General features: G+C 42.9%; 1 protein-coding gene across 1 annotated transcript; it reads left to right on the forward strand.

Moving 5' to 3' along the window:
- Positions 1-636: 636 nt before the first annotated feature.
- SPOPL (speckle type BTB/POZ protein like) lies at positions 637-13,965 on the forward strand. The gene is made up of 11 exons (XM_053470833.1): positions 637-981; positions 5,263-5,392; positions 6,767-6,888; positions 6,973-7,124; positions 7,712-7,839; positions 10,926-11,103; positions 11,219-11,274; positions 11,865-11,987; positions 13,179-13,321; positions 13,435-13,488; positions 13,774-13,965. Exons 2-11 carry the CDS (start codon positions 5,315-5,317, stop codon positions 13,916-13,918), a joined length of 1,179 nt encoding a protein of 392 aa, XP_053326808.1. The 5' UTR covers positions 637-981; positions 5,263-5,314; the 3' UTR covers positions 13,919-13,965.
- The last annotated feature ends 1,881 nt before the right edge of the window (positions 13,966-15,846 follow it).

The raw sequence follows: 15,846 nt of genomic DNA on the forward strand, positions 1-15,846 counted from the left end.
TCCATTTAAAGTGATTCTAATTATTTCATCAATATTTTAAAGGCAGAGAGATGCTGAATTTAATTAAAAATGTGCCCATTTATTTCAGCTGCCATATAGAAGGGAGTAAAGGGCCAGTTGGAATGCTTGGATACCATTAAGAAAGGGAGAAATATACAGACTGATACAGAGTTTGGGGTAAAACTCCTGGGATTTAGCAACAAGGCAGTCACTTGGGGCCTTGGAATTCACGAATGAATAGGGAATGGAGGAACCTTTTCTAGCCTCAAACTGCATATCCGCGCCCAGTTCCTCAATAAGCCCCACCCCCGCAGAGCGCTAACCGACGGCTACCGATAACAATAAGCGCAGAGGATTTTTAGTTAAAACTCTGCCTCATGACAGTGATGCTTTTTAGCCCACGGTAGTCGGTGTGTCCGGTTCACTCTGTAAGTGACGCAGCTAGCCCGGTGGAACTCATACCGAAGGGGGTATTACTGAATAACAGAGACAAGTTGAGGTAACGGGGCCGAGGAGCACCCGGTATGTCAGGCAGCTCAACGTCGCTTCGTCACCGGCCGGAACCGTTTCGCCTCGGAACGGCGCCAGGTGACGTCACGGGAAGCGGGGCCGGCCCGGCTTGGTCGGTTTCCGGCAGTATGGCGGCCGCCTGCGGCAGCGGCTTCATTTCCACCGTTTGGCATCTTCCGTCTCCTGTCCGCTTGTGATGTCCGCTTCGCCGGGGCCTAATCCCGGCATGATTGGCTGACAACGGCCGGGCCTAGACACCCGGGGCAGGACTCAGCGGGAACTCTCCTCCTTCCCCCCGACACAGGGCAGCGGCAGCAACCGGGGACAAGAGCCAGGCCCCGACGTATCCCCCGCCTGGCACTGGGGCCCCCGCGCATAGGAGGATAGGGGCAGGCCCTGGGATAATGCGCCCCCGGGGCACCCCAGCAGCGCAACAACACCCCGAGAGGCAGTAGCAGGAGCCCCAGACAGGTAACCGCCCCGCAGCGGGCAGATGGCAACATCAGCGATTCCTAGGGAGGGGGGGATCAGGATGTGTAGAAGCGGAGTACACAGATACGTATATATATATTTGTATAGTGTGTATATGTGTGTGTATATAGTGTGTGTCATGTTTATATAATGTAAACATATGTTTAGATACACGCAGTATGTCTGTGTATATATATATTTATTATATATAATGCATGTCTGAGACCCCCCTTTTGATAAAGGGGGTGGAATCTGGAGAAGGTGTCCCCGCTGCATCCGCAGAATTATGTGTTTTTTATGCTCTCCATTGGGCCGATCTACTAAATACAAACCAAAACAACCTGTGGCAGCAAACGCTACCAGTGGGGCAGCTACTCCTATCACCTTCAGCTGCTCGGGAAGTTAGAACGGGTGCATTTGTAGCCCTAAATATAACCTCACGGACAAATTCTGAACCTCGCGGCAACCCCCCGGCGCTCCCCTCATGCGCATGTTCGCCCCGACTTGCCAAGACATGTAAATGGTACAAGAAATGCTTATATCCACATAGAACCTGCTGGCAGATCGGCCCCATTCGGCCTCCGTCTAGTCCGCCCGTTTCTCCAGCTGTCAAGACCCAAACGTTAGTCGTTGGTCTCGTCCTTGATTCAGGAGCCGTATGCCTATCCCATCTCTGTATTAGCCTCTACCACTTCTGCTGGCCGGCTGTTCCATCTATCCACCACCCCCTCGGTAAAGTAAAGCTTCCTTACATTCCACCCAAACCTCTGGCCCTCCAGTCTCTGCAAGAGTGCGCAGTGATAGTTTATTTTTGATGATTTTGATCTGCTCACGTCTCCTGGAGATGGGGACCCGATGAGCTCTGAAACGCTGCTTTCCGGAGTGCAGCGCTATACACACCTATTTGCAAACAAACAAATGCCAATCTATATAATGACACATACGTTTGTAACCGATTTACTTAACCCTTCAGTGATTGGTTGGGACCCGCTGTAGCGTACGATGAAGTCATTGACTCATTTGGTTCCAAGTAATTATTATTTTGCAAGAAGCCCAAATTTCCAGTACGTTTGGGTCCTAAGAGTTTAGACCTTAACGATCTCCGCAAGAGCTTTTCTACCTTATACATGGGGCGGAATAAAGACTGACGGTGTTTTCTGTTTTTCTTTGGGGTGGTTTTAGTATAAGGCAACCTGACAGTGCCTTTGGGCTAGTCACTTGTCTGTACCCCCGGGCTCCATTCTTACAGGGTTTACGTCGTCATCGGTCTTCTCTCTGGTTTTGGAGTATAGAAGTTTGGTTTAATGTCACGCTGTGGTATCTGTGTTGGTTTACCCCATGCAGGACACAGGGCCAACTACAGCTCTTGGCTTTATAAGTTCTGTGCCCCTTTCCTTTGCTATATTTGTCCCAGTAACTGAGATTGCTGGAGTATGATGTCATACTTATGGTCCTCCTGTTTGCAGCAGAAACAAATGATGTTAAAGTGTATGTGTTCTGAGGTCAGAGCTCCCAGGTCCTGTTCATTGGTGGTCCCCACTAGAGATGGCTTAAGGGGGCCAGATTTTTTCTCTTAATTTAAGACAGACGCTCTGACCACTGAAAGTCTCTGGAGCAACGGACTTCATTAGCATTGCCATAAAGCATCAGCTCAGTGTGGTGTGTTTTTTTTTTTTTTTTTTTTTTATTGTAAATATATCAAATAACATACATACACAAATACTTAATAAATATCGTACAAAGACAACATAATAGAAAGAAATATAAACAACAAATATATAAACATATATACACATTCATAAATAATACATATATTATAAATGCATTTATCCATAAGGAAGGGATCAATAATAGCATCTAGGTATCTCTTAAATTATTATGATTTCTTTTCAGTTCTCAGTTTCTAGTCCTACTTGTGTGCGGGTTACCCATGGTTTCCAAATATCAATATATATATATTACTTTTAGCTATATTCACATAGTGGCCTTTTTCCATTATATGTTGGTGTTGGATTTGAGCGTGTATCTCGTTCCATGTTATTTTGCCTTTCTTTTTCCAGTTTCTCGCTATAACGAGTTTACATGCTAAAATTAATTGTACAATCAGATTTCTCTGTATTTTATGAAAAAAGTGTGGTGTTTGAGCCGGGAAGGTTGGCTGTAATATCACATGACTGACAACAATGGCGGCCTCCAAGTTTTATCAGTGATTACCTAATCAGTGTACGCAGCACTGGGTATTTTTTAAATTTTCCCATGGAACTTCCCATTTCACTTGTCTGTAGAATCCAGTGTACAGGGCTGCAGGATCTGATGCTCACCTAGAGGAATAATAATGGATAATCTCATGCAAAGAACAGCATACAGGGTGCTGTATTCAGAGAAGTCATCCAAATTTACAAGACAATGCCAGCAATGTAAAGAATTAGTAACCCTTTAATGACAAAGCCCGTACATGTACAGGCTCAAAATGCATTGTTTTCAATGGGTTTAGGGACCACCCATTGTCCTTAAGGGGTTAAAAAACACCAAACAATACTAGGGATGACCAGGGATCCCCGTACCCAGAGTTACTCATTACAAAGACCTTCATAGGACAGCCCATTGATGGGTGCCGGGTTCTCCCCGTCCCTTGTTGACGAGAGTGCCTGCTTCTCCCCGTCCCTTGTTGACGGGGGTGCCGGGCTCTCCCCGTCCCTTGTTGACGAGGGTGCCGGGCTCTCCCCGTCCCTTGTTGACGAGGGTGCCGGGTTCTCCCCGTCCCTTGTTGACGAGGGTGCCGGGTTCTCCCCGTCCCTTGTTGACGAGGGTGCCGGGTTCTCCCCGTCCCTTGTTGACGAGGGTGCCGGGTTCTCCCCGTCCCTTGTTGACGGGGGTGCCGGGTTCTCCCCGTCCCTTGTTGACGAGGGTGCCTGCTTCTCCCCATCCCTTGTTGACGAGGGTGCCGGGTTCTCCCCGTCCCTTGTTGACGAGGGTGCCGGGTTCTCCCCGTCCCTTGTTGACGAGGGTGCCGGGTTCTCCCCATCAAACTCCATGGCTGGCGGTGTTTACTGCGTGACCTCGATGTATCTGCCGGTTCCACGGTCGGTGTTAAGGGGTCCCGCCGGTTCTCATCTGCTGGTCACCTGGCAGAAGTCTAGTTCTGGAACTTGCGTGTAAACGTTCTTATCTCTCCCAATATATACTTTTTAAACCAATATGCAGCAAAACAGAAATGACCCAGAGGTCAAAGGTGGGGGGGCAAGCCATGGAAAGTGAATAAGCTTCACAAACTTTGCCCTTCCCCCCGTAAAGCCTTGTCTTTTTCTCACAATTATGTTCGACCCATTGTTTCAAAAAGAAAATGCGCCCAACCGGACAGTAACGTGCAGCACAAAAAAGATCAGTGAAAGGGGTGCCCTAACTTTATTTATTTATTTTTACTTAACTTTTTTCCAGTAAAGTCACTTAAACCTTTAAACCATTCACCTTTAAACCATTTAATTTTTTTCCCTTTTTTTCTTTTTATTCTTAATTTAACCTTTATTTTTTAAATTTTACTCGGGTATTTTTCTAAACCTTGGTAGGTTTTAGAGATAGAGAATACTTAAAGTATAACCGTAGCAAAAGCTGACACGTACTTTCATTGTTTTAAGCTTCATTCATAGTGATTCCTGTTTCAGGGAAATAAGGAAAGTTCTCATTGTGCAGAATTACTAAAAAAAAAAAAAAAGGGAAATTCAGTCGAAATGTCAAAGGTTACAGCTCAGAAGATAAATGATTTCATCTTCAGTGGTGGTCAACCACAACTTTAGAATATTCTCAAGAAGCTGTCTTGACAAGGTCACCGCACCGTAGGGTAAAAAAGAGGAAAAAGGTTGATTTAAAAAATAAATGTAATTATTTTTTTTTACTTGGCACGTCGTATTGTTTTAAACAGCTAGGCCTGAAGAACTGACTTGGAACATCTTCTTTTTCTTTATTTTTTTTATATTTTTTTGGGGCCAAACCCCCTTAGAATAGTTAATCTCAGTTCTGAAATTAGCTCCCCAGAACATAGGGATCACCTGATGATATTCCTACGGAAAAAGGGAGAAAAAAATGTTACTTTGTGTTTCTTGACCAGCCTGGGCTAGTAGTATCTGCTCCATTATTTCCTCTCTGTTGACATTGTTGCGAGGAGGCTTTCTTCAGAAGACTATTTGTTGCCGCCCGTGTAACAAGCTGTTCTTTCTCTGTTTTCTGAAAGAGCTCTTCACTCTTTATGTAAAATGTGCTTTTCTCTCTTTTTTTTTAATGCAGGCAGAGAACCAAAGCTTTATTTCACATTGAAAAGAGCTACGTGACGGTGACAATGTCGAGAGCACCCACGCCACCTCCTCCTGCTGAGATGTCAAGTGGACCTGTAGCTGAAAGCTGGTGTTACACGCAGGTAAACATCGGCTGCTTCTTAACTGGCTTCGGCACAAGATGCAGCATTTGGCGCGTGCTTTTTCTCCCATGTCGGGTCGTTTAAGTGAAGAACCCGGTCGTTCCTTGTTTAAGCTTTTCAGACCAGAGACAGAACGTATGTGGATTTTGGGGATTTTTTTGAGAAGCTGTGGGTGTTAATGAGCCTGCATATATAGCTTATCCTCTTGATGTCCTAAATACATTTAATTAAAAGAGAGCAGAACAGAACCTTTGTGCTTGACTTCCGCGCATAGATCCATGGTCTAGTGGAGGACACTGGTAAAGGATGGCTTATAAAGATGTGATTTATTATATAGTCACGGTGAGCCTGTCATTGAAGAGTAAGAGGCGCCCGGTTAACATTTTAGAGATAAGAACTATTCGGTCCAGTGTAGCTTTTTATCATTCAGTCCTTGGTCTTGCTTTTTCTTGAGTTTTTTTTTCTTTGTTTTTGGTCCATTCCTTTTAGGACAACAAATTTAGTTTCCTGCTCTTTTTGGTTCAGAAGAAATTTGGAGGGCTTTTTCCTTTCAGAAAAAAATTTGTTGTCCCTCATCTTCTCGCTCACCCTCACGATCTCTCTCAATGTCTTCGTACCTTCTTCGCTGACCGTTTTCTGTGTCCCCATCTCCTTTTGGGCAGCTCAGCTTCTTCTCTTGCCTCTTCCTGTCCTTCTGTCTTCTTTCTTCGTCGGCTTCTCCCTGGTATCAGCTCTGGCATCCAGGTCCATTCCCTTTTGCGGGAAGAATTCCAAGAGGCCAGAATATTAAAGATGGATTCGCGGAAGCATTTCTGCACCTCTCTTTCTCCATAAATCCATCGGCAATATTATTACTTCTTGGAGTACTTCCTCGAAAGGGCGGAGTCACGGTGTGCACTACAGGGACCGCCTCTCCCCCATTCCACTATTCAGAGGAAAGGGTGTGTGGAGGCCCCTCCCTTTGTTGGAAGAGCTCTGGGAGGCGTGGTTAATGGAGCTGTTACCAGGGAGAAGGGGGTGAAGAAAGAAGAATAAAAAGAAATAAGAGAAGAGGTTAAGCCACAGAAAAGGAGACAGGGACACTTTTTTTTTTGATGTCTATGGCAATGACATAGCGATGTTAACCATTTCTTTGCCACTTAGTAAGAAGCACGAGCATCCACAATGCCAAGTTAAAAAAAAGAAAATGTTAATGAAATCCTATATTTATCGGCGGCATCCCACTCAATAGATTTTTTTTTTTTTTAATAACATTGACAAGGTGCAGATCAATTGCAAATGTACCTAAGCCTTTGTTTTGCGATTGCAACAGATTTCATCTGGCAACGTTGCAGATAAACAACGGAGTCCTAAAGTAACTGCTTTCTTTTTCAGGTTAAAGTAGTGAAATTTTCCTATATGTGGACCATAAATAACTTCAGTTTTTGCCGAGAGGAAATGGGAGAAGTTTTAAAAAGTTCCACTTTTTCGTCAGGGCCAAATGACAAGATGAAATGGTATGAACTCTAGTTCTATCTCCTATTAATTCAGTTCTGTTTATTTTTTTGAAAGACCTAAACTAAGTGTTTGTGCCTCCACAGGTGTCTACGAGTAAACCCAAAAGGATTAGATGATGAGAGCAAAGATTATCTGTCCTTATATTTACTACTTGTCAGCTGTCCAAAAAGTGAAGTCCGAGCAAAATTTAAGTTTTCTCTCCTCAACGCTAAAAGGGAAGAAACAAAGGCTATGGGTATGTTACGATGTCTCATAATATGTATAACAGTGCCTTGTATACATGGGTGATGGGAACGTTGGTGGATAAACCCTCCTCTCTGTCTCTTCTGGTGGTTGTACCCTCCACCGCTCCATCTCTGGTCGCCTAACATTGGGGCCAGCCTTATGCCTCCCAGTGAAGGAGTGCGCACAAATCCGATTGGGCAAGTCGGAGAGCTCCTTAATTCAGTCTGTGATATTATTGACTGGCGTGTCTTCCCTCCTCAACATCTCCAAGAGCACAGAAGGGCCACTGGGATGATGCTGCACATAATTGTGTGTCTACCCCATTTTCACATTTCTTTCCAAACAGAGCCACCATGTTCTGGTCCCCTTTAGATGCCCTTTCACCCCCCTAGTTTCCAAGGGCAACGCTTCTCCCATGACCTAAGCCCTATGTACATCGTATTGGATTGTTTTACTACGTGGCTCTTGCGTTGCTACTCTGTATCTCTGGTTGTACCAATGGAAAACAATTCAATTGAAAAGGTACGGAGGTGAGCACCATGCCTATCACTGGTAAGAGGGAACCCCTTAACATTTATCTCTTTATTTTATAAACAGAGAGTCAGAGAGCTTATCGGTTTGTCCAAGGCAAAGACTGGGGCTTTAAGAAGTTTATTAGACGGGATTTTTTACTTGATGAAGCGAATGGTCTTCTACCTGATGATAAACTTACACTTTTTTGTGAGGTGAGTAGCCTTTTCTTATTTTTTTTAACCCAGTTTCCATTCATCTGTCCCCTTATTAATTCCTTTTTTAATTATTGACCCATTATTTTTATTTTTTATTATTATTATTGTACGCAAGTGGAGTAATGCAACCCGGCTCATGCTCCTATTTATGATTTTGGACCTTTTTATGTTTTGTGCGAGTTTCGTTTGACTTGTGGGCAGTTCTATGAACCGAGGTCAGTGACTGGCTGGCCTACCGCTAATTAGTGTCTAATAAAGCGGTGCTGCACAACTCCTATGTGACCTTGGACAGTTAGCGTGGGCATAGATAGTCTTACATTTCCTATTGTGTTGTGTATGAGCTGGTGTACACTACCATTTAAAAGTTTGGGGTCACTTAGCTGTTTTCAAGGGAGACAAGGACATTTCTGGCTGTAACATAATTGCAAAATGATTTTCTAACGATCAATTAGCCTTTTAAACTTAAACTTGCATCAGCGAACACAAAGTGCCATTGGAACACAGGAGTGATGGGAGTGATAAAGGGCCATTGGAACACGGGAGTGATGGGAGTGATAAAGAGCCATTGGAACACAGGAGTGATGGGAGTGATAGAGCCATTGGAACACAGGAGTGATGGGAGTGATAAAGGGCCTCTGTACGCCTTTTCTTGCTTTTCTTTCAAAAAAGAAAAAAAAACTCAAGAACACAGGAGTGATGGGAGTGATAGAGCCATTGGAACACAGGAGTGATGGGAGTGATAAAGGGCCTCTGTACGCCTTTTCTTGCTTTTCTTTCAAAACCAAGGACATTTCTAAGTGACCCCGAATTTTTGAAGCATAGAGTATAATTCATGGTTCTAGGCTTTATTGTGGTTATGTGTTTTTTATAATAAGTTTGGCTAGCCGACCAATGGTGCAGCAAGAGCCAGGTCAGATCCCACCCATGGCTCACTACGCCATACACGCTCCCATATAGTCATCCATGGCTGCACCAAGACCCCAGTAGAAGACGCCAGTTGCTGTTTGTCAACGCAAAGGTCCGGGGTAACTCTATAAAGCAACTCTACATGTTTTTGGGTCATTTAGGCAAAATCCCATCCATTCAACATGTAACTTTTTGGAATATCTCTAATTTATTCAGATTTATGTTTGGAATATCCTGTAGTTCTATCGTCGCGTCAATGCTGCTAATGAATCTATTTAAACTGCGTCTCTTTAGATTTGACTTTTAATACCTCCCTTGTACCTAGATGGATAATATGATTGTAATTGTGTTGTGGTCGTGGTTGGAGGATCTTCTATAACACCGGACGGCGCTTCTCGGTAATCTGTGACATGTCGTAAATTATCAATCGGCGGAAGGTCACGGCGCAGGGAAGATGCATTTACAAGTTATCATGCACCGGGGCTGATTAGTTGCTTTGAAGGCTGATGTACGTGTTAACTGCGAATTCATTTGCTTTCATCCGCGTCTCCTGGAAATGTGTAAAGTTGGCAAGATTGCAACTTAATTATATGATATTATTGTGTGCGAGGGAATAATTGATATATGGCCCCAGAGACGACACGGTGCAAATATAGCACATCTTATTTCCATTTAGACAAGTTAAATGAGCTGTACAATGGATTTATTATTTTTTTTATGAATGTAATTATATGAAAGGGGGTGAAATCTCTGTCTGGGATTGGAAATCGGCTAACTTTTTCAGGGCTTGAGAGCTGCATAGCATTGTGTGCAGTGTTTGTGGCACACCTAGGGTTAAAGGGGGTCTATTTCTTTGGTATTCTGTAGATGCCCTATTTGTAATATCAGTAGGTATCCAGCAACGTAAACTATATAGGTTTTTGTTACTTGCAGAAAAAGGAACATAAAGTTTCTCATATTCATAGTCTTTTATGTTAGTTTATATATAAAATTTATTCCCAGGAAAAAAGGCTTCATTTATATCCTTGCTTGCCTTTAAGTGCCATTTTTCAGTTTCCTGGACCCATTTTCACCAGGACGTATTGCTTTGCTGTACATTTAATCAGGTTCCTACAGATGGCTTTCACAAGATCAATTGTTTTTGGGACAAGTTCTGGACTTGTGAAAAGTACATAAATTCCAAAAAAGAATAGCTGTTAACTCCCCTTGCTAAATCAAATACGTGTGGGGTACTATACAGTATGTCTCCCCCACAATTATTGAACGCAAAGGTCCTTCCGTTTCGGATCTGGTGGTTCTGAGATTCTGAACGGATTAACCCAAGTCTTCCCATCAGACACTTGAAGCTCAATTCAAAAACCCGTCTAAAATCCTCAAAAACGCTTGAATCTCTCAAACGATTCAACTCCCAGGACACTCATCCACATTAATTGCCTGTCTGAACCGCTGCTTTACATTACTTCGTTATCAGAGCTTTTAATTTTAAGTAAAGGATTGAGGCGCGTTTTAAGCCTTTAATATTTGAGAATGATAGAATTTTATGTTTTTATCCTGAGATGGCATCCAGGTAGAGATTTTTTTTTTTATTGCTTTGTAGCATTTTAACTTTGAGTTTGGATCTGTTGGCTGAGAGTAGATGGTGTTGTGGTTGGGATGTTCCATCTGTTGTGAATGTCTTAGAAACGGCTGGCGCGGTGGGTCAATTCCGTTGGTGGCTGCGTATTAGAAAGGGTTACGGTTAATTGGAATGGATTACATGCCTCCCAACTGTCCTGGCTTGCCCGGGACAGTCCCAATTTTGCTTCTCCATCCCACTGTCCTGCCAAGTTCTACCTCTGTCCTGCTTTTCAGGACAGAAGTAGAGCTCAGCGGGATTCAGGACCGCAGTACAGATGCATACTGAGCATGCTCAGAATTGTGTAGCGCTTACCACCCAAGCTCGGGGAGTAGAAGTTTACCGATCATGCGCAGAATTGTGCCTGTGCACCGCCCACTGGGGCGGGGTAGAAGAGGGCAGGTATGAGATCATAAGCTGGCAAGAGCAGTGTCCTCTTCTCCTTCTGTACAAGTATACAGTATGCGCTATGATGTCATTTTTCACTACCTCTTATTGTAACAGCGCTATGGAATCTGCTTTATAAATAATGATGTGGAGTATGACGTGTTTCTCTTTATAGGTAAGTGTAGTTCAGGATTCCGTGAACATATCGGGCCAATCCAGTACAAACAACTTAAAAGTACCAGAATGCCGCCTGGCGGAGGATTTGGGATGTCTCTGGGAAACGACGAGATTCACGGACTGCAGCTTGTACGTAGGAGGACAGGAATTCAAAGCTCATAAGTCTATTCTTGCAGGTAAAACGCTCTGTTTTATTGGTCCTTGTCCACACCTTGACTGCTACCCATGAGATAGGAAACCCATATTTTTATGTTTCTGTTACATATACGTTTCCTTCTATTCTCGTTCCAGCTCGCTCTCCAGTATTTAGTGCAATGTTTGAACATGAAATGGAAGAAAGTAAAAAGGTAAGATTTATGCTGTGAAAACTGACCAGAAATGCCCCGATAATTACTATGAACACCTGGCTTGTTTCTATAAGGGGGGGGTTGAGGCTCCTATAGACTCTGGACATCTGCTGCATGGAAGATCGTGGACGTTGGAGTTTAGAATTAGAATCCTCTGCATTTTGCCACGGAAAGATTAAACGCATCTCTTGAGGATGGATTTGAGGTTTGCTGAATTGGGACCCCAAGGCCCAAAACTCACGTTCTGTACAGATGGTACCGTTGGGAAGGACCCTCCATGATTCTTGGATACAGGACTTTTAATTAAAATGTTTCTCCTTCCACCCCCCCCCCCTTTGTAAAAGTATAGAAAGTATGAAGATTCAGGGTTCCTGTCAATCCTGTTTCCATGGAGCGGATTTTTTAATCCCTTTCTAGCTGTCCACCTAGCTGGTTCTTATGTGCCAGCAAACTTTTTGTGTTTCAAAGTGTAAATGTTCAGGTTTACTCTTCAATGAATATTTAAAATCTGCATATAGCGTTGTACGTGTTGTGCTATTATTCACACTAAATGTTTGACGTGATTAAGATTGTGTTTGTTTGTTATGCAGAATAGGGTAGATATTCAAGACGTAGAACCTGAAGTATTTAAGGAAATGATGAGATTCATTTACACCGGCAAAGCCCCGAATCTTGACAAGATGGCTGATAACTTGTTGGCAGCAGCAGATAAAGTAAGTAATTGACTTATTAATTAAGTTCCGTTACCCTCCCAGAGTAACGTTCTCAAGGTTGAACTGATTGAAAGTCTGCGAAGCGGAAAATAAACGATTTTGTTTCTGAATGTCTGTGATCTGACACGTTTTGGGTTCCTCACACTCTGTGGTATAGATCAGTAGGTATATTCACTAGTCCCGGATGGAGGAGCTGATCTCTGGGATAACTGTTTAAACTCGAAGAGGGTGAGTGTTTGCTCGATTTACCGCCTGCGTCTCGTCTCCCAGCTTCCTCGAGCTCCCACGAGGCCCGATGTTTTCAATACAGACTAAACACGCAATCTAAATTAGTAGCACCAGAAAGCTTTATTTCATTGGGACCCATCGGGGTCCGAGTTAATGAGGCAGCCCTGCGCGTTTTCCTGTTTAGCAACTCCCCAAAGATGAAATTTCATCATGCTCGGCTCGCCAAGTTGGCCCCTAGTGAGTATACCCATTCTGTAACCTTTTCAGTATATTTTTTTTTTTGTTCATTTGTACAGCGTTTTTTTTAAATAAAAATATAATGTGGTACTTATCCACATGGGCCAAAAACAATTCAGACAAATGTTTTTCGGTCTATTGCTTTTTTTTTGTTTGCTTCCTGCCCATTCAATTCGGAAAAAGATTTGGGGATAATTTTTACCCACTCGCTCTCTTCATTCCTTCTTTGACAACCACCGTCTCCTTTCCACTCCCCATTTCTCTTCGCTGCTCCATCTCTGATTCTGATTCTCGTCGGCATTCTCTTCTCCTCTTCAGAATACTTTTGCAACAGGGCGGAGCCTCCGTGCACGCCATGGGGACACCACCCCCACATTCCTCCAATCAGAGTAGAGGTTGTCTGTGTGATCTCCTCCCTGTTGTAGACGTACACTTAAGAGGAGAGAAGAATCCGAGATGGAGGAGCGGAGAAGCAGAAATGGAGAGCGGAAATTGGGAAACAGCGGCACGGAAGCAGTTGTCGGAGAGGCTCCATGTTTTCGGCATTCGTACTAATTAACAAATGTAACAATTTAAATTGTTAAAATTAAAATTTGTACGAATTGCGGATGCACAATTCTAGTATTTATATAAATTTGACCTTTATTACTACTTTTATGTGGTATTGGCTGATTTTATTTTTTCTTTTCTCCTTCAAAGTCATTGTTTTTTTGCTCTTTATCTTAGTATGCACTGGAACGGCTAAAAGTCATGTGCGAAGAAGCCTTGTGTAGTAACCTCTCAGTAGAAAATGTTGCCGATGTTCTTATACTCGCTGATTTGCACAGCGCTGAGCAGCTGAAAGCACAAGCAATAGACTTTATAAACAGGCAAGTGGATTACTCTTTGTTGTTTGGAAAGGATCAGACATTCAACAGTAATAAGAAAAAGGTTTATTGTGATGCATCTGTTTATAAAAGTGTTATTTTTTTTTCTCCCCTAGATGTAGTGTTCTTAGGCAATTGGGTTGCAAAGATGGGAAGAACTGGAATAACAAGTAAGAGCTTTTCCTATTTAGTATTTCTATGATATAAACTGATCTGCATATTTGTTTGGAGCTGACGGAATGATATATAAATGGAGTTGAGGAGTCTGAGCTGCCATCTTGCTTTATGGCACATCCCAAAGTATGGTTGGCTTACGAGAGCTCCGCTCAAGAGTTTATAATCTAAAAAAAAATCATTCTTATTAGCTGTCCGATGCTGCGTCTCCAAACTATTTAAATGAATATTAAAAGCAACCGGTATGTTGATACTAAACCAGGTTTCTTTTCAAATTCCAGTCAAGCTACGGACATAATGGAAACGGCGGGTTGGAAATCCATGATCCAGTCCCATCCGCATCTGGTGGCCGAGGCCTTTAGAGCGCTAGCTTCTGCACAGTGCCCACCTTTTGGCATCCCGCGGAAACGGCTAAAGCAATCGTGAACTGATGGCTGGACTCGTAGAGGACTGGTGGACGCTCGGTGCGTCGAGCGGTTAAATAGCTACGCAGAAGCATTTGATTTTTCTTTCATTTTTTGAAGAAGCCGAGCGGGACAGAGCAGCTTTTATGAAACCCGGTGCCAGGCGCGTGACAAGCTCGTCCGGTTGTGCACCCTTCCTTGTGTTTGGTGGGCTACGACATCCCCTGCACCTTCCAGTCTTGCTCGCTTACTAATGAAGTACCAAGCTAAGCCTCCACGCCATCCCTCCCTCCCGACGAGGCTTCGTACGGTTGCGACCGGGCCTGTCTCCGGTGGAACCCACGGAATTGAAAACCGTTCTATTGTTTTGCTATGCGGGTAGATCGTCTCATCTACTCCACTGCTTTAAATTGGACTAGTTGCTCTCTAATTCACTAAATGGCCTTAAATTCCATTTGACCGGTAGTCCAAGTTGTGTCATGTATGCCAGTTTTTTGGGTTTTTTTTCTCATTTTCTTTTCTTTTATTGAGTTTTCTTTTTCTCAACAAAAACAAACAAAAAAAAATCTGTGCCTTGTCTTGTGACCAGGCTATGCAGGATTGCACTAGCTCCATAATGCAGTAATGACGACTGATTAGAAGTATTCTGTAAATTACTTAGCCCCCATCAAAGAGAGACGGTCCATATAATTTCGGATTAGATCATGTCATGGCTGAAATCCAGCGGTGGCTTGAAAGAAAGAGAAATTGGATCACTGCATGGGGATGGATACCCTGTCTATTTCTCAGACACGGTGGAGACATTTACACCCTAGTGAAAGAGGCAACATATTGTAAATTAGCGGAAAACCGCCCTACGGGTGGCCGAATGCAATGAATTGACCCAACTATAGACTTTTCTATTGCATGTTGTTTTACCAGATCCCTGGAACAAACACGCAATAAAGGGTTGGCTCGTGTTTCCTTGTCGTTTGATTCCAGGCTTAAATCCAGTGGATCTCGTTTCATTTTCTGCATTTTTATTATTATTTTTTTTTCTTCTTAGCTTGTACATTTAAAAAACATAAACTTTGTACAGATTCCACCAAGAGCAAAAAAAAATGCAGACTTGCACTTTTTACAAGAATCCTTTATTTGAATCAGAATAACAGACTTTAAGGTCAATGAAATAACCGATACGCAGTTATATCGTTAATTATGTGCAATATAACGTTAAGCCAGAGATCACCGGTAACCATCACGACTCTATATAAAGCCAATAACTTGCATTGTGGAAGATATTGAAATTCTGCATAATTGTCAAAAACGTTGAACTGGTTTTATGTTTTATTTTTTTTTAAATATTTTTTTGAGGGAATGTCCTCTGAGCCAGTTCGGTTTTTTTTTATAGGAAAATGTGTAATATGTGATTGCTTTGTTTACATCGTGTTCAAGTAAATATCGCAGCACAATTCAGGTCGAGTTGACGTTACTGCCTGGCATTGAGCTGATGGGATTTCGGGAATTCATTTAGGTTACCTTTCTGTCTTTTTTTTATTTCTTCCGAATTCATGCTCCAGGCAGTGCCTAATTCTTTATGAAGGCCAGCGCAGTTTGTAAACAAGTACTGCAAAATAATTTTGTTTACGTACGAAAGTCCTGTAAACTTACCATTCGAAGTATGGGAATCTATTATGTGTAACATGGTTTTTTTTTTATTTTTTTTTTTTATAATACTGGTTTTGTTTAGTAGACGTGGCATACGACAGAATCAACGCGTGAGAAAATGTAGGGATTGGGTCCACAGTCAGCGGTACCAGAGAGAATGTTTTAATCTGCGGTCGAAGACATGTTAAGAGTCACAAGACGTTAAGAAGGCCAACTGTTGGCCTTAAACTGCCAAAGTCCCATTCCCTGCAAAGAATAATGGGTGCTGCAGTCCGGCACCGTTGGCAGTGGATTGTAGGGAAT

Source organism: Spea bombifrons, chromosome 7, assembly GCF_027358695.1.
Source record: "Spea bombifrons isolate aSpeBom1 chromosome 7, aSpeBom1.2.pri, whole genome shotgun sequence".
In the NCBI taxonomy this organism is placed as follows: Eukaryota; Metazoa; Chordata; class Amphibia; order Anura; family Pelobatidae; genus Spea; species Spea bombifrons.

Bases quoted from the DNA above. Each gene is read 5' to 3' on its own strand.
- SPOPL (XM_053470833.1), top strand. From the start codon at position 5,315: ATGTCGAGAGCACCCACGCCACCTCCTCCTGCTGAGATGTCAAGTGGA. The intron at 6,889-6,972 runs GTATGAACTCTA...GTGCCTCCACAG, and splicing joins CCAAATGACAAGATGAAATG to GTGTCTACGAGTAAACCCAA. The intron at 7,125-7,711 runs GTATGTTACGAT...TTTTATAAACAG, and splicing joins GGAAGAAACAAAGGCTATGG to AGAGTCAGAGAGCTTATCGG.